Here is a 19,912-nt window from a genome sequence, read left to right as displayed (position 1 = left end):
GTGGTCGTTTATTATACTTTTAAGAGTTACCATTACTGAGCACAGAGAGTACACTCAATATTATTCAAGATAGAAAGAGACAGAGTTCATGTCCTAGGGGCAGACTGTCAAATTCATCTAAATACAACAGTGGAGTGGAAGCTAAACCCAAAGCTTCATTAGAAAACGATATTTACTTATTGTTTTTGGTTGGGGGAAATGGAAGAAACTGTCAAAGCCAGGATTTGGGGAAAGGTATGAAAGGAAAACTTTATTGACACAGTAGGCTTGGAAAGACAATCTGAGAGAAGATGAGAAAGTGATCATAGACTGAATTTTTTAAAAAGTAGGGGAGAACACTAACACAAGAAGAAAGTCAAATTTAAAAATACAAGCAGTCACTGGGACGCCTGGGTGGCTTGGTCGGTTGAACGTCCGACTTTGGCTCAAGTCATGATCTTGCGGTTTCTGAGTTCAAGCCCCGCGTCGGGCTCTGTGCTGACAGCTCAGAGCTTGGAGCCTGCTTCGGATTCTGTGTCTCCCTCTCTCTCTGCCCCTCCCCTGCTCTTGCTCTGTCTCTCTCTCTCTCAAAAATAAATATAAACATTAAAAAAGTTTTAAAAAGACGCAAGCAGTCAAGGGTGCCTGAGTAGCTCAATCGGTTAGGTGTTCAACTTCAACTCAGTTCATGATCTTGCAGTATGAGTTCAAGCCCTGTGTCGGGCTCTGTGCTGACAGCTCAGAGCCTGAAGCTTGCTTCAGATTCTATGTCTCCCTTTCTCTCTACCCTTCCCCCACTCATGCTCTCTCTCTCTCTCTCAAAAAAAAAAAAAAATACAAGCAGTCAGAGAAAGTCAAGGGGGATATTAAAGGAAGTCTCCACGGGGTGGACAAATTCTTGTAATTTCATGGGGCTCTATCAAGGTAAGATGACAAATGTGGCCAGGGACAAAAGAATATGGTCTGAACTATGAAGGATGCTCAAAAGAACAGAAATGGGCTCCTGTGGTTGAGGAGATAGGGAAAGAGTGATAATCAATACTGGATCCTAGATTATTTCTCATACATACCTTCATATACCCTTCATATAAAAGGCAAAAGGCCATCTTTTCAATGATCTTGTTTGTTTTTTCTCTTTGTAACTAACATAACAGATCTTCCTATTTACTGCCAACTCCAAGTAAAATTGTGGAGGCTGTTATCTTTGGTATTTTCACAAGCATCTGTCCAAATCTACTTATCTGTTTCTTGTTCTTCCTGCCTTCAAAAAAAAGAGTTTGTAAGGGCACCTGGGTGGCTCAGTTGGTTAAGCATCCAACTCTTGATTTCAGCTCAGCTCGTGATCTCATGATTCATGAGATGGAGCCCTTCGTCAGGTTCTAGGCTGATAGCACGGGATTCTCTCTCTCTGGCCCCTCCCCCCTCCCCCCCCCACTCCACACAAGTGGTCTCTCAAAATAAATATATTTTTTAAAAAGTAAAAAAAAAAAAAAAGTTTGTAAACTCCCAATGTCTCATAAAGGTTTACTGTTATTTACAGTACAAATGGGAACAAAGTATATTTTAACAGGGAAGAAACCTTTATTGCTATGGGAGTGAATCTCTGTCCTAGAGATTTTAGGTTATGAGTTCCAATTTGGAGGAGAATTTGGGTTTTTCTTTTGAAATGTCATTTTTTAAAAGATTAAAAAAATTTTTTAAGTTTACTTTTTGAGAGAGAGAGCATGAGTGAGTGTCAGTGAGGGAGAGAGAGACAGGGAGACAAAGGATCCGAAACAGGCTCCGCACTGACAGCATGGAGCCCCATGTAGGGCTTGGACTCACAAACCATGAGATCAAGACCTGAGCCAAAGTTGGATGCTTAATTGACTGAGCCACCCAGGCGCCCTAAATGATGTTTTTTTAAATTTTTATTTTTTTAATGTTTTATTTATTTTCTGAGAGTGAGAGAGAGAGAGAGCGAGCACGAGCGAGCGCACGCAAATGGGGGAGGGGCAGAGAGATAAACAGACACAGAATCTGAAGCAGGCTCCAGGCTCCGAGTTGTCAGCACAGAGCCTGAATTCACGAACCATGAGATCATGACCTGAGCCGAAGTCGGCTGCTTAACCAAATGAGCCACCCAGTGCCCCTAAATGACTTTTTTTTTAGAGTTTATTCATTTATTTTGGGGGAGGGGGAGGGAGGGACAGAGAGAGCGAGAGAGGGAGGGAGGGAATGAGCAGGGGAGGGGCAGAGACAGAGACAGAGAGAGAATCCCAAGCTGACAGCAGAGAGCCCAATTCAGGGTTCAGTCTCATGAACTGTGAGATCATGACTGGAGCCAAAATGAAGAGATGGGCACTTACTCAACTGAGCCACCCAGGTGACCCTGGAGAATTTTTCTTTTTTTCTTTTCTCTTCTTTTTTCCCTGTGAGGGGTAGTAGAAATATTCCTAGCTGCCCTAAAACTCTTCCACGTAAGCAACTGCTCTATATCTAAGGCTGGTCCTGGCATGCCTGTTAGCAAAACGATGGATTTTGAATCCCATACAACTATATATATGTATATGTATATGTATATGTATATGTATATGTATATGTATATGTATATGTATATATATACATATATATGTATATATGTATGTGTGTGTGTATATATATATATATATATATATTTGCTTTTTTATAAAGAGTTTATTTCCAAAGTATGAAATAAATTATGAAAGGTTTCTATTTTTCTATATAGTGAAATAAATGAGAATAAGAAAAACATATTTGGGAAGAATAACACTATGCTTTCATATATTCACGTTTATATAGCCAAAGAATAGCTTGGCATTTGCTTCCTTTAAAATTGAATTTGAGGGGTGCCTGGGTGGCTCAGTTGGTTAAGCGGCCGACTTCAGCTCAGGTCATGATCTCGCGGTCCGTGAGTTCGAGCCCCGCGTCGGGCTCTGTGCTGACCGCTCGGAGCCTGGAGCCTGTTTCAGATTCTGTGTCTCCCTCTCTTTCTGCCCCTCCCCTGTTCATGCTGTGTCTCTCTCTGTCTCAAAAATAAATAAACGTTAAAAAAAATTTTTTTTTAATTGAATTTGAGGGAAATTATAAAGCCTTCCTAATAGCCAGAATGACAGAAATTTCTTGAAGCATTTGGTATAACATTTAGGGGTCAATACGTTTATTATATATCAACGAATTTCAAATATCCAAAAAGATAAAAGAAAGGGAGCCATAAATTTCAAAGATGAAAAAAAAATGAGCTAACTATATTTTAATGAAAATTGTTGAGAAAAGCTGCCCCTCTTTTCTTAACAGTTTTGTATCTCTTTATGGTCCAAGATATATAATTGATAAAATTAATTGCTCAGGATATCCCTGAGCACACATATGTCTGCTGGTGCATTTCTATCAACTAAAATATTTAATATGTCACTTTTATTTTACTTATGAAATTATTCACACCTGACTTTCTTTCAGTGACATTCTAGAGATATCCTTTGAAAGTACATATAGAAGGCATCTTCCAGAAGTTCTAATGAAATGGTACCTTTATCTTAAAAGAACAACTATAAAATTGGTGAGGTCTCTCAGGCTGCTCACTATATAATGCCTCAAGGAATTCAGGATTAAGCAGTAAAATCTTAAGAAAATATGAGTCTTCTGAGGAAACAGTGAGATATTCTAGATGACACATTTCACTCTTTCCCATGCCTAGAGTTCTTATTCTAGTTGAGTGTAAAAATAATTTTGATTACAAAGGTGATAAACCACCACAGGCATGGATTAAAGACAAGAAATCTTCTGAAGGAGAACATACTTACTGGTTCGGGATTGTTTCGGGCATCTGATGGCTTCTGTGTGATCTAAACTCATCTGTCTTACAAACTGCCTATCAGCCCTTTTTCAGGACACTACTTTCTGCCCAGAGAACAGAATGCTCTAAATGAAGTCGGTTTTTAATCATTTTTTGCAAAGTAGTATTAACACAGTATGTCATTTATGAATGATTGGTCAGAAGAAACACTGTTGAGTACGTGTACAACTATTTTACATTTTGTGCTATAAACCAGCAACATCATCATATTCAATGAGAAGCAGTCTCTCTGGTTCCCAATATTATTCCAATGACTCTGAACGGCCAAGTCCTGAAGCTCCATGATAGTAAGAAAGTTAAAAGGCTCACCATCCTCTTCGTTCTGCCAGGCCTCTCCACAGAGAATCCGTCCTGACCATTCTCTCAATGAGCTTCTTCCATAACATGCCATCAGATGTCACTCGGTACCATTCCTTACATACAAGTTCAGCAGCACATAGTGATTTGGCATCCAGGTATGACAGAATGTTCTCAGCAATGTGATCCAAACCCCGAGCTGTTGGGTTTGGGGGAGGAGGTAAAGAAGAGAAGCATAGGTGGTGAATGGTTTTTTACAAAAGGTCCTTAAAAAAAGAACAGCATTTATTCTGTTCTGAAAGCATATCATTGTCCCTAGTGTGGTCCAGTTTCTTTTTCAAACAGAAACTTGGGTAAAATGAGTGTCAATAATTTTTCCATAAGGTTACAGAAATGAACAGTATTTTCCATCTTCCTTTAGATAAGGAAGTTAGAGCTAACAACTAGCAAACCCCCCAAGACATTAAAAATAAAAAGGATTCCAGAAAACAATTCACATCTATCTATATGGATTTCAGCACTAGGGGATGTTCTATGGATGGCATCTCAAAGTCTGTGATTCAGACCCCCCCAAATCTCTATATTAGGTCCATTTCTCATTCTGTTTCTATTACTGCTGCAGTTCCAAAGCTGTTCAGTAAAAGAAATATCCTTTAAATGTACTAGGGGAGAGGCACTAAGTCAGAATGTGCTGGGTTATAGAATTTTGGGCATGCAGAAAGAAGAGAAGAAGGAAATACAGATTGGTATGGGAACATCCCAAGAGGAAAAGAGAGAGGTATGTTTAAGTATCAGTTTAATTTCAAATGTTTAAAAAAACTGTATTTGAGAGTAGTTGCTGCTATAAAGCCTACATGACAGCTGACCAAAAGATGAAAAAAATCCCAGACCAATAAATAACTTGGTTAGAATTTCAGAGACCATTTTGTCGGATGTATAGAGGAAAACAATGGAAGTAGATCTTGGGCTTCCTAAACTGGATGGGCTTCCCAGTTAAAATACTCTACCACCCAAATCTGTACTGAGGCCTCAGAGAAATAGATACTATAAAACAGGATGATCACACGAATAAAGTTTTTGGCTATTGTTCTAATTCACAAATGAGACAAACACATTCACGGTTATTTCTTCTTCGGGTTACATATCAGAGGTGTGCTAAAGACTTAAATAGTGCAGAAGGATTCCTTCATACTCTGACCCCCTCAGGCACAAACTTAACCAAAAGGAAAGAGAATACCACATTTCATTTTGTGCCTTTCCCTTGAATCACACGAAGACACAATTGGACACCGTTAGCAACAACCCAAACGTGCTTAAACATTATTCTAATTATAAAATTGTATGGATAGCAGTCACATTTTTCAGCAGATTTGGAGAAGAAAGCATTAAATGGATTTTGTTTGGCTGGCATCACATGTTCATATTTAAGCATAAGCAGATGGAGGCATCCATCACTTAATTCTTATTAAAGGAAAATGACTATAACCCAATTAAAGATATAATAATTAGTTCTTCGTGAAAAAAAAACCAAAAAACAAAAAAACAGTGATGGTACAATTCCTGCACCTTTAAATTGAAACTTTCTATGCCGTCAGAAGTTTCCAAAATTCATTCCTGTGTTTTTAATGGCTGTCATCAAATTGTTCCTGATCTTCACTATATCCCTATAGTAAGTCTTTGGAAGTAATTTCACCTAACACTCTAAACAAACCCATTACATTAATGGATTATAGGCATTTTTTGAAGTAGTTTGGTTTACTAAATGTAGCCAGATGGTGTAGGTTTATAAGTTAAAATGGCCATAAAGCATTAGCCTGATGATTTAATATCTTATAAAGTGGTCAGCAGATACACACCAGGGATCAGGATTAGGCAAAGGATACACAGATCTAATCAACTCCTGCTCAATTCTTAGTGGTATATGCTTGAGATAGTAGCATGTCTCAGTAACTGGGGAGAGCACAGTAATGAGGTACACACAGATTGTTCACACAATGAAAACTGTTTGCCTATGGCTAAAACAAAATCCAGTGAGGGAAGAGGGGGCAGAAGTCTATTCTACTTAACAAAAAATATAGATACAAATTTAGTTTTAAAATGGTTATTTCTAAGATATAAATAGGTATTTCTTTTGTTTTAAAGGGTGATTTAAATTCCAATTTTGGAAAAACAAACAAAAAAATTAATTGGCCAAGATGAAGCAAAGTAGTAATATGCCTTTTGGGGGAGGGCTGGCATATTTTTGAAGAGGACGGTTTGGCACAAGTATTAAAAACCTTGAAAATATTCATAATAATATTTCTGTTACTTCTTCCTAGGAAAAGACTAGTGAATAAGAATGTCTACCACAGCAAAGTTTACAATAGGAAAAATATTTTGAACTACCTAAGTGTCAAAAAAAGGGGTTAAATAATATGTGTTTTGGCCCCCATAAAGAATATATAATACTATAAATAATTACGTTTTATTTAAAAAAAAAATTTTTTTTAACGTTTATTTATTTTTGAGACAGAGAGAGACAGAGCATGAACGGGGAGGGTCAGAGAGAGGGAGACACAGAATCTGAAACAGGCTCCAGGCTCTGAGCTGTCAGCACAGAGCCCGACGCGGGGCTCGAACTCACGGACCGCGAGATCATGACCTGAGCTGAAGTCGGCCACTTAACCGACTGAGCCACCCAGGCGCCCCAATAATTACGTTTTAAAAGAACACTCAGGAAAATACATTAAGAGAACACAGTAAGAAAAAAATGTTACAAACGTTTTAGAAGGAAATATACACACCTAGAAAAAACAGTAAGGCTACATGCCAAAATATTAATAGCATATTAGCAGCTCTCTCTGAATGGTGGTGTTCTGGGAAATTTTATTTTTATATTTTAAATGGTTTTGAATTTTCTAAATTTCCTATAACTTCTATAATCAGGAAACAATTGAAAAAAATAAAAACATGATATAATAATATTTTAGAGATTCACTCATCTTTTGTACTATATGTTCTTTTATAGCTTTTTTAAAAAATGTTTTTATTTATTTTTGAGAGAGACAGAGCAAATGGGAGAGGGGCAGAAAGAGAGAGGAAGACACAGAATCTGAAGCAGGCTCCAGGCTCTGAGCCGTCAGCACAGAGCCTAATGCAGGGCTTGAACTCATGAGTTGTGAGATCATGACCTGAACTGAAGTCGGATGCTCAACCAACTAAGCCACTCAGGGCCCCGATACTGTATGTTCTTTTAAAATAAACTTTTAACACAGAGGACAACCTTGTATTTCCTCGAGATAGCATTTCCTCCAAATACTGATGTCTACAAAGTATCCTAGGATCACCATCAAGCATTCAGTAAAACCACCACATCATCTTCCACAAAAAATGTATTTTAAGTGTGTGAGCTTGTGCATGTGTGTATTCAAACATATATTTAGCTTATGATAAATGTTTGGTTATTGAGAACAGTGAGGTTGCAAAGCCTGGTGTTTACAAATTATTGTCACAAGGCTCCTGAGATATCTTTCTTTACAAAATACTCACTTAAAAATTCAGTCCCATAATTTAAATTATTCTGTTGACAAATTCCCATAGAAATCCAAATCCAAGTACATAAGTGAACATATCTTGAAGCTAAGACACATTATCAAGGTAGCACCTCACAAAAAATTTTATCTGTACCTCTCAGTGGGTAAGAACAGGGTGACTAGAAGGTAGGAGATCCAGAGAAGACTGGGGAAAGAAGAGTCTCTATTTCCAGAGTTTGATGTTTTGGGTATTTATACCCCAAGAAGGTAACATTAAAGAACTCAGTTTATAAAAATCAAGCCAATGAAGACTTTTAAAAAGAAAGATGAAGATCTAGTTCCATTACCATTGTCACATATCTTCTAGGCAAATTAATGGCTCACAAACACCCGGAGACATACCTGGCAGAGCAGTTATGAAATCCCTCTGCAGCATAGGTTTAAGATATGAGTTTATGTGTCCATGTTGGTAATGACACATTTGGGATATAAGATGTTCTACAAATTCCACTTGATCGGACTCTGACCACTGCTCAAAATATTTGACACACAGCTCCTTTTCCTTCTCATAGCTTGCTGAGAGTTTTCGTTGCTTGGGCACAATCATACTGGAAGTGCCATTGGCAAGTTTCGTCTGTAGAAGGGGTGGATTAAAAGAAACATGAAACAGTAAGTACTGAAAATGAGGGAAATATATAATTTTCTGGTCTGGCATGCTATATTATGTCTATATGATGGAGCTCACTCTGTTACTCTATTAGTAATTGGATGCTTGTGAATAGCAATTACATAGAAAGCCACACAAAGACCACAGTAAGTTGGTAAATCAGAAATAGTGTTGGATGACTAGACATTCATGTCTAAAAGTTCACAGGAAGATATTATTTGGAGATACACAGATGAAAACTGAAAGCTGAAGGCATATTAAGTTATTATTACTAGCAAGCAAAAAAGCTAATTTGCTTTTTTTTTTTTTGTATATACCAGTTACTGGACATTTATAGAATTACTTACTCACAACTTATTTTTTACCAATCAAATAAGAAACCTTCCACGCAAAGAAAGGCCAATGAATAATCTGAAACTCTAGTTCCTTGGAGATAAAGCTTAAATATAACATGTATATGTTCAACTATCCTTTTCCTTCTAAAAAGGAAATCAAACTTACATGCCATATAGTCTTTCTATTAATTAGTTAGTTCATTGAGAAAATATCAACTAAGCATCTACGATGTGTCAAACACTGTCCTAGGTGCTAGGAATACAACACTGAACCAAAATAACAGTGTCTGTTATCAGGAACTTGTAATATGTACAGCAAGATAAAAACATAACCAAATACTGGAAAATACAATGTGCATAGTGCTATTAAGAAAAGTAAGGGGATATGGGGCGCCTGGGTGGACCAGCTGGTTGAGTATCCAACTCTTGATTTCAGTGCAGGTCATGAACCGAGCCCTGCATTGGGTTCCATGCTCAGTGTGGAGCCTGTTTCAAGATTCTCTCTCTCTCTTCCTCTGCCCCTCTCCCCCACTCTCACTCTCATTCTCTCAAATAAAAGATTAAAAACTTAAAAAAAAAAATAAGGGGATAGAAAAAAAAAGTATACGTTATTGTACTAGGCAAAATTCTAAGATGGCTCCCCCCAAGATTCTGGGCCTTTGGTGTGTGTACGTACACACACCTTCTCTCAGCTATTCGAACAAACACATAGGCACTGCTTTAATTAAGGTGCCAAATCAGCTGACCTTAAGATAGGGAGATTACTGGAGTGGGTTTGACCTATCAAATGAGCTCTTTAAAAGCAGAGAGCTTTCTCCAATTGGTTACTGAAGAAGAAGGGGACCACATGGCAAAGGATGTGGTCAGCCTCTGCGAGTTGAGAGAGCTCCCAGATGACAGCCAGTAAGGAAATGGGTACCTCAATACTACAAAGGCAAGGATCTGAATTCTGCTGACAACAATGAGCTGAGAAGAGGATTTCCCCCCAGAGCCTCCAGATGAGAACGCAGCCTGGTCAGCACCTTCATTTCAGCCTTGTGACACTCTGAACAGAGGACGTGGCCATGCTATGCCAGACTTCTGACCTAGAAAATTGTAAGCTAATGAATGGGTGTTATTTTATCCTGGTAGCTTGTTATGCAGCAATTAAAAAAACACAAAAAACTAATATAATTATTTAAGCCTAAGGGGTCAGAGATAGTTTCCCTAAAGAGATGACTTCTGACCTGAGACATGAAGGAAATGAGGAAATTAGACATTTTGTTACATGGGGGAAGAATGGTCTAGGGCAAAGGGAATTTGAGGGCAAAGGTCCTGGGTGGCACAGTCTGTCTGGCATTTTTAAGGCACACCAAAAAGGCCCAGGTGGTTTGAACCAAGGGAACAAGGAGAAGTAAGCCGGAGTAGTTCAAGCCAGTTCATCCAGGTCATTTAGGTGGGAGCAGCCAATCTCCAAGACGGCCTGAAACAATTCCATCTCTCCCTGAACATTGAATGCTGTTCCTTCCATCAAAAGGCAGAGTTTGTCTTAGCTTTTGAATCTGGGCTTTGGCTAACAAAGTGTGGAGAAAGTGACATTCAGCTTCTGCTTACTTCTTAGAGTCTTGAGCTACCCAGTAAGAAATTCAGGCTACCGTGCTGGAAAGGGAACTCAGGAAGATGAGCAGCTATGTAGAGAAAGAGAGAGAGAGAGAGAGAAAGAGAGAGAGAGAGAGAGAAAGAGAGAGAGAGAGAGAGAGAGAGAGAGAGAGATCACATAGACAAGCACCTAGAAGCCCTAGAGTGACATGATCTGACTTCTTTTAAATGGAGCATGGCTATGTGAACAACAGACTGTAGGGGACATGAATGGAAATAAGGAGACTGATTAAAAGACTACTTCGAAGTAGTCCATGGAAGAGAACAATCTTTTGGACTAGGGCTGTAGAGGTAATGAGAAATAATTGGGACTCAACGTATACTTTGAAAGCTAAGCAAACTGAACTTGCTGACAGACTGGACATGGGGTATGAGAAAAGAAAGAAGACAAGGATCATATGCAAGTTTGAAGCTGGGGACACTTTTCAAAGTACTTTGATAGATCTTCGGCACATTTGCCTGAGGCAATTCCAATTTGGCAGGAAGGCCAATGTTACTATGGAGCTCATACCTGCCTAGACATATTGAATGTGCTATAAAACTATCAAATTTGGATAATCAACTTCTGCTATTCAAGGCACAGGCTGGCTTAATTTCTAAATGTTAAATCCTACATGCAGGTTTCTGTACAAATGATCCACGAAACACAATTCAAAGCGTATGGTCAAGAATGACATTAGCCATTCTGTTTACACGAAAGAGCTGACACCTGTAAGCAGCAGGCTCTGGTATACAGAGTTGGGTGTTTTCTAGCGTAAGTGCCACTGTGGTCTATGATATAGACTAAAAATGATTAATAAGAACCTTGTTGGACACAGGCCTTGGGGGACTTCAGAGCTATTTTGGGGTAGGTTATTTGTTTGCATTTCAGAAAAGAAAAATTTGTGAAATATGGAGTAAGATTTAGTGAGCTAATGAATAGGTGGGTGTACAAGCTTCACCAACACCACTTCTCATCTCAACAACCCAAACCTCCCCCTCCATCATCTTTTATAAATTTGTCTTTTTGTCTTTTAAAAGGTGGAAATGGGTTGGAGTTGGATGCTACCCTAGGTTATTGTTTTCTTGCTAAAGACCAGAAATGCCAGGAACAGAGAACAATAATCGGCATGGTAATGAAATGATTCTATTTATAATCTTCAACAAACCAGATGTTTCTAGAATCACAGGGAGTCATGCTTTGATCAGTGGCTATCAGACTATTAACAGATAAAAATGCCTAAGGATTTCACAAATTTGGTTATCCCACTGCAGGAGCTAAAGTTCAGTCAGGACTTCCTTGTATTTTCAATGATCCAATCATAAATAGGACCTAAAACATTTGGCTATTAGAAATGAAGTATAAACTGATAGTTCATGTATGTACCAACTGTCTGGGCTACTCCAGCTGGTACTACATTTTAGTCACAACTTCCAAAACAGAGTATTTCCTTGTGAGGTAGGAAAACACACACCTTAGACCCATTATTGCTTTGAATGAGTTGCTTACTCTTAACCTCTACACCACACTGTATTTTTTAAGAGTTGTGGTCCTACAGTAGTACAAAGACCTGGTTTCAAACTCTAGGTCCACGATTTACTAGCTGTGTGTCATGGAATAAACAACTTGATTTTTTTTTTTTTTTTGAGTCTCTGTTTCCCTCATCTTGCCAAATGGGGATAATTACACAATATATTCCACTGGGTTTTTGTGGGGATCAAATAAAATAATCTAAGAAAAGCATGCTTAGTTTACTACCTGGCACACAGTAAAGTGCTCAATAAATCAACACTCCTAATGAACTTATGACACTGCTGGAATTGGACTTTCCCTCTTCTTTTGAAAATACATACTTCTGGGGCACCTGGGTAGCTCAGGCAGTTAAGCATCTGACTCTTGATTTTGGCTCAGGTCATGATCTCACAGTTTGTAGATTTGATCCCCATGTCAGGCTCCATGCTGATAGTGCAGAGCCTGCTTGGGATTCTCTCCCTTTCTCTCTCTGTCCCTACCCCACTCGTGCTTTCTCTCTCTCAAAATATATAAACTTAAAAGAAAATCCTTATTTCTTTCTCACTATGTAATATGTATTTTTCTATTTTAATTTTTCATTACAGTATAATATACATAAAAGTGCATAATTTTGGAGCACCTGGGTGGCTCATTCAGTTGGGCATCCAACTTCTGCTCAGGTCATGATCTCACAGTACACGAGTTCAAGCCCTGCACTGGGCTCTGTGCTGACAGCTAAGAGCCTGGAGCCTGCTTCAGATTCTGTGTCTCCCCCTCACTCTGCCCCTCCCCTGCTCGTGCTCTCTCTCAGAAATAAACATTAAAAACAATTTTTTTTTTAAAGTGCATAATCTTAAGACAAATATATGACTTCACTTGTATGAGGACTTTAAGAGACAAAACAGATGAACATAAGGGAAGGGAAACAAAAATAATATAAAAATGGGGAGGGGGACAAAACATAAAAGACTCTTAAATATGGAGAACAAACAGAGGCTTACGGGAGGCGTTGTGGGAGGGGGGATGGGCTAAATGGGTAAGGGGCATTAAGGAATCTATTCCTGAAATCATTGTTGCACTATATGCTAATTTGGATGTAAATTTAAAAAAAAATAAAATTAAAAAATGTGCATAATCTTAAATGTATAGCTTGATGAATTTTCAGAATGTGAACACACCCATGTAACCAGCACCTAGATCAAGAAACAGATTACCAGGAGCCTTATAAGCCCTGCCTTGACTCCTTTTTTTGGGTTGCCAGCCCTGCTAAGGGTAAGCACTATACTCATTTCTTTTTTTGGAAAAATACTTTTTAAAACTGTTTGCCTGGGACACCTGGGTGGCTCAGTTGGTTGAAATAAAATATTTTCATTTATAAAAAATAAATAAATGAATAAAACTGTCTGCCTATACAATTTACAGTAGCATTAAAAAATATAATACTTAGGAATAAACGTAACAACATATGTGTTAATACCTGTAAAACTGAAAACAACAAAACAGTGCTGAGGGAAACTTAAAAAAAATTTTGTAACGTTTATTTATTTTTGCGTGCGAGAGACACACAGAGCACAAGCAGGGGAGGGGAAAGACAGGGAGACACAGAATCCAAAGCAGGCTCCAGGCTCTGAGCTGTCAGCACAGAGCTTGATATGGGGCTTGAACCCATTAGCTGTGAGATCATGACCTGAGCCAAAGTTGGATGCTTAATGGACTGAACCACCCAGGTGCCCTGGGTGCTGAGGGAAATTTTATAAGACCTAAATAAATGGAGAGATATATTATGTTCACAAATGGAACTCAATATGGTTAAGATGTTCATTCTTTCCAATCGATCCATTGATAAGAGTCAATGCAATATCAATGAAATCCCAGCAAGCAAACTGACAACGTGACTCTAAAATTTAAATGGAAACACAAAGGACCTAAACTTCAGCCAAGTGATTCTGTAAAACAGAAACAAAGATGGAGGATTCACAGCACTGAATTTCGAGACTTAAATAAAGCAATAGTAATCAAGATAGTGTGACTTTGGTGTGAGGACAAGCATGTAGATCAATGAAACAGAATATAGACTCAACGAAGAGACTTACATATGGCCAGTTGATTTTTGAGAAAGGTGCCAAGATAACTTAATAAGGAAAAAATAGACTTTTCAAAAGATGATGATGAAACATCTGGATATCCATGTAGAGACAATGGACTTTGTTCTTTACTTTCAACCATATCTGAAAGTTAACTTACATGGATTTTGGATTTATATGTAGGAGCTAAGACAATGTCTAGAAGCAAACACAGGAGAAAATCTTGGTACTCTTGAGACAGGTAAACATTTCATACATAGGACACAAAAGCACAAACTTTGTTTTTTTTTTTAAGTTTATTTATTTGGGCGGGAGAAAGCGAGAGTGAGAGCAAGCAAGCAGGGGAGGGGCAGAGAATCCCAAGCAGGCTCCACACAGTGCAGAGCCTGACATGGCTCAACCCCACAAACCGAGAGATCACGACCTGAGCCGAAATCAAGAGTCAGACACTTAATTGACTGAGCCACCCAGGCACTCCTACAAACTATTTCTTAAGGAAAAGATAGATAAATTAGCATGTGCCAAAAATTTAAACTTCTGGTTTCTAAAAGAAACAGTTAACAAAATAAAAACACGAATCACAAATTGGGAGAAAATATTTGCAATATACACTTTTGACAAAGGACTTGTATTCAGAATATATAAAGAACTCTTAGAACTTGATAATAACAAATAATTCTTTTTTTTTTTTTAATGGGCCGAAGATTTGAATAGACACTTCACAAAAAAAGAATCATGGATGGCCAATAAGCCCATGGAAAGATGTTCAGAATCATCAGTCACTAGGGAAATGCAAATTAAAATCACAATGAGATACTACTACACAATTATGACAATGGCTAAAATTAAAAAGACTGATCATAGCACATATGGGCAAAAATGAGGAGCAAATGAGCCTCTCATCCTTTGCTGGCAGTAATGGTTAAAGGTACAACTACTTTAGAACACACAGCACAGTTTCTATAAAACTGAACATATATTTATCATATGACCCACTTCTAGGCATTTACCTCCTCTGCAAAATGAAAACATATTTCATAATAGTCCCAAGCTAAAAAAAAAATCTCAATGTCCATCAAGAGTTAAGCAAACTGAGATATATCTGTAAAATGGAACAGTACTGGGCAATAAAAGGAATGAACTACAGATACACAAAATCTCATGTATGAATCTCAAAAACATGCTGAACAAAAGAAGCCAGGCACAAAAACTCATACTTTGCAACTCTACTTATATGAAACTCTAGGAACAACTAATCTAATTGATAATGATAAAAACAGGTAAGTGATGGACTGGGGCTGGATGTGGGCATGGGGTTGATTGAGTAAGGGCACAAGGGAAGGTTGTGGGGCAATGAATATGTTCTACAGCTTGACTGTTACACAGCTGTATGTGTACTTCTGCTAAAATTCATCAAACTTGTGTACTTAAAATGGGTGTATTTTATTGAATGTAAATTAAATTTTAACAAAATTGAAACTTCTAAGGATAGAGTACTCCTAAATATAAATGTCATTGTAATATTAATTTCATCTGTAACGAAGATATTACATTTGTAGAGAGCTCAGAGGTCTTTGTTATCAAGCCTTTTCCCTCTATCATTCTCCCATACAGATTTTTCTACTAATGGCTAAAGCAAAAGTAGCAAAATTTCAATTTGAGAACCTCTGAAAATCCACAAGGGCACAGTGAAAAGGTTCAATTATTAAAAAATCAAAAGGTTGTATATTAGAGTGTATGGGAGAAAGGGTAATGGTTACTGGTGGCAATAGAATTGATTTGGCTTTCCCAACAAAAGCTTGATGACTCAACCACTGCTGTTCAAATGTCTAGGAAAGCTGACAAACAACCTCAGTTTAATGGTGACACTAACTTTCTGCCACCCCTGCACATCTCTTCTTCTGCTTTTCTGTTTACAATGAACAGTTAGCTCCAAAAGAACGAAAGGAAGAAGCTGTCAGGTGACAAGCACATAAATGAAAGGACTTAAGTATTTATATGACTGTCCTCAGCTTAGTCCTCAAAGGCTAAAGCCAACATTTTTCCCCCCTGAAAACATATTACAAGCACCACTTTCAAAATTACCATGAATTTCTTTGAAGCTGCTGCCTGGGCCAGGAGGGAGAAATATACACTTGCAGACATCAACCAGCCTAACTACAACCACTGCAATATCGAGTGAGCTGACTTTGCTAATTGTAATGTGTAGAGGTTGGAAGACACAGCATGGACTGGCTGAATTTGATGATGAGATGATAGATGTTTCCAGTTGGCATGTAAACTCTGCTTTAGCCGCAGGAAGGGTGTGGTAAGTAGAGAAAGAAAAACGTTTTAGACACAGGACACCATTGGGAATTGGGGGTGCAAGGACTAGATAAAGAGTAATATTTATGACTAGAGAGAGGCAAATGATATTTAAGGATTCTTTCTGGCCTTAGGAAGGGCTTTGGGGGTGTGTGTGAAATAGTTAATGGGGATTAAGGAGTACACTTGCTGTGGGGTGCCTGTGTGACACAGTTGGTTCTAACTTTGGCTCAGGTCATGATCTCATGGTTCGTTGAGTCTGAGCCCCTCATTGCGCTCTCTGCTGTCAGTGAGGAGCCTGCCTCAGATCCTCTGTCCTCCCTTCTCTCTGCCCTTCCCCCGCTGGTGCGTGTGTGCACAGGCTCTTTCTTTTAAATATAAATACACATTTTTAAAAAATTAAAAAAAAAAAAAAAGGAGTGCACTTGCCATGATAAACACCAGGTGATTTTTTAAAAAAGGGCTCTGAGGAAAGACTAGCATTGAAACCCATGGTAGAGGAAGAGGGATTTAATGATTAAGATGATGAATGAGTCTAAGAATAAAATGGGCAAGGATTGTGCTGGGGATAGGGCTATAGCTTAGGAGCGATAGGACAAGAACTGTGACTAAGGCTGGGACTTCAGAGTTATCAATCAACCAACAACCATTTATTGAATAACTATTCTGTGCTAGGCACTTTTCTAAGTGCTAGAGAAATTGTAGTGAACAGGCACAGTTTATCTTCTCTAGGGAGGAGTGGAATGAGAATATATAATAAATGTTAATTTCAGAAACCAATAAATATTGTCAAGAAAACGAAATAATTGTTAACATAAAACAGGGAGGGAATAGTACAGTCTACTGTAACTGAGGTGGTCATGAATGATGCAGAAGGAGGTAACATCTGAGCTAAGAGCTGAATAATGAGGGTCAGTCTTGTGAAGATCTGGGAAAAGACCCCCAAACAAGAAGTCAAAGGTGTGTTCAAGTGAAAGACAGAAAGAAGGCTAGTATGGCTGGGGCACAGTGAATGTTGGGGAAAGTATTGGGAAATGAGTTAGCGAGGTGGCCTGAGGCCATATCACATTAGGCTTTCTGTAAGTAAGGAGTCTGGATTTTATCCTAAGTGTCAAGGAGAACCTCTGGTGGTTCTGAAGTAGTCAAATATGACAGCATCTGATTTATCCTTTAGAAATATTTATACCAGCTGCCATGTAGAGAATGGTGAGGGGATAACAGGAGAAAGGTGCATGAACAGAGGAAGGCCAACTAGAAGGCTGATAAAATGATCCAGGCAAGAGGTGATCATGGCTAAGATTACAACAGGCAGATTAGCAAGTACTTGGAAGAAAGGTATTTTATCCTCACAAGAAAGGAAGGAGGACCTGTTGAAAATTGTACATTTGGGGTATAATACACATTTACTTCAGTAATAGTAACTCACTTTTTCAACAGGGCTGATCCTTCAAATATTTAACCTGGTATATTAACCTGGAAGGGGACAGAACCAGGGTTCTTGATCCTGTGGCCAGAAGAAACAAGGTAAAACATTCAAGAGTTCCGAGGGGGGAAAAGGGAGAATTTTTTAAAAAAATTTTTAATTGTTTATTTGAGAGAATGTGAGTGGGGGAGGGGCAGAGAGAGGAGGAGGCGGAGGGAGGGAGGGAGAGAGAGAGAGAGAGAGAGACAGAGACAGAGACAGAGACAGAGACTCTCAAGCAGGTTCTGTACTGTCTATGCAGAGCCTGATGAGGGGCTCAAACTCCCAAACTGTGAGATCATGACCTGAGCTGAAATCAAGAGCTGGATGCTCAACACACTGAACCACCCAGGCATCCCAAAAAGGGAGGACAGAGGATTTTTTAAAGGTCTATACTATACTCTCTATTGGCTGTTGCCAGGTTTAGTTAAATAAGAATCCAAAGGCAATAACTTTAAAGTTTTTTCTTACTGTTTTCCCTTGATTTCTTTGGAAAAATATCTCTTACATAAGTTCAACATAGCCTTGGTTGAATTAAGAGGAAATGGTATCGTCTGAATTTTGATTAGGACTGAAAGAGGTAAGTAAACACACATAGGGATGAGGACATGGTGATGGCAGGGGATCCAGAACAGCTCTAGAGCTCCTAAAGAGCTAGACAGAAACAAAAGAGGAACCCAGAAGGGTAAGGGCCCACTGGCATTGGGGCATCTTTTATTTAACAGAGGATTTCAAGAGAAACTGAAAGAATCTGGCCATAAATTGAACATGCAGAATGAGAGGTACTGAGTGTTCAAAAGTGGGATCATAGATTTTATCATTCTAGTTTTCAGTTCTTAAAAAACTTTATAACTTTCAGTGACCACAAAAGTAGTCTATTGTCCCATTTCTCTTGGGGTGGGGGTGAGGGGGTGTGAGAGTGCAAATGAAAAGAAACCGGTGGCTCCACATATAAACAGAATGGGACATACATTTCAACAGAAGTAAACATCACATTTCTCGGTGGGATTATTGCATTAATATTTTAACAGTCTCTACTAAATATGATTACATATTAGGTGAACTCATAAATATGTCAGATCTGATTAGTGAACATGGAAGACAGGAAGGGGCAGATTTGTCAGCAGAAGGAAAGTTCACATTATGAATCTGACTTGTTTCTAATAACCAACAAGAAAAAGCTCGCAATCACTTCAATTCTTTCAAATAAAACTCGCTAGAAATGAACTCACAAAGGTCCCAGTACATATGATTATTTATAGACTGGACACCTGCCAATTTTCTATTTACTAATTATAGGAAAAGCCATATAAAAAATTCACCAAAATCAAAACAAAGCCATTTTTTATTATTTCCAGGTTTCCAGGGTAGTTAAAGAGATCAGATAGTCACTTAGCATTGTTAGGTTTCAAAACCAGGGCTCTTGTTTCTGCAGTGGCTTCCCTCATGCAACTTCATAGCTTCCAGGGCAATAGGTTCTTTTGTTCTAAACCAAGAAACTCACAGCAGTTTAATTTACTGCTGCATTATTATAGCTACTAACTACACACACCTCCAAGGCTGGTAAACCCACTGATGTAGGCAGTGCCACCTTAAAAGGATTTTTGGATGGGTCTTAGTGATGGGGGGAAGAAAAGGACATAATGTTTAATTATAAGAAATGATTGAAATAGGCACAGACATACCCCGGGTGCCTCTGCACTGCAGCAAGCTCTAAACTTGTTATCGTTAATGGTTTAAATTTCACTGTGCTAATCATTTCAGGACACAAGCCTTTCTTGATAATCTAATGAATTATTCCAACATCCTTCAGCAAAAAAAAAATCCTCCATGACAGCACTAATTACAAGACGTTTTCCCAGAGCTTATGTAAAATATGACAGAGCAGCAGCTTAGGGAATTGCAGAAAACTGCTTCTAATTTCCACTGAGAAACTGACAAACACCTCTCTTTCATCTCTCCCAGCTCTCAAGTAAGATTTAACTTTCTCATTTAGTTAATTACCGAGTGAGGATCATCATTTCCCCGGATCGGAGCGGCACAGAGCCTTTATCGTGTTAACTTGTGAACTTGATCGATGGCTGCTGCTAAAACTTAATAACTTCACCCCCTGGCAAATTGTAAGATAAATATAATAGGAGAAACTCTGACAGTAAAAACCTGCCAGAAATGAGCGCTGTGTTTATGTTTCTTTGCAGGCAGCAAAAAAACAACCGACAGCTTATTACTGGTTGCGTGTTACTTATATTTAAAAGACTCCAGGCAGTTAACTTTCTACGTACTGTT

General features: G+C 38.5%; 1 protein-coding gene across 10 annotated transcripts in view; it reads right to left on the bottom strand.

Moving 5' to 3' along the window:
• Positions 1-19,912, bottom strand: part of BTRC (beta-transducin repeat containing E3 ubiquitin protein ligase) — a 181,750-nt gene that overhangs the window by 23,374 nt on the left and 138,464 nt on the right. For all 10 annotated transcript variants that reach the window (XM_007080180.3, XM_007080181.3, XM_007080182.3 and 7 more), the window contains 2 exons: positions 8,047-8,278; positions 4,145-4,331 (listed from right to left, as the gene is read on the bottom strand). In XM_007080180.3, coding sequence (XP_007080242.1) covers positions 4,145-4,331; positions 8,047-8,278 — 419 coding nt within the window. The remainder of the gene's footprint in view (positions 1-4,144; positions 4,332-8,046; positions 8,279-19,912) is intronic.

Source organism: Panthera tigris, chromosome D2, assembly GCF_018350195.1.
Source record: "Panthera tigris isolate Pti1 chromosome D2, P.tigris_Pti1_mat1.1, whole genome shotgun sequence".
Lineage (NCBI taxonomy): Eukaryota > Metazoa > Chordata > Mammalia > Carnivora > Felidae > Panthera > Panthera tigris.
Note: the sequence above shows the minus strand (reverse complement) of the source record. Positions and strands in the feature narration are given on the sequence as shown.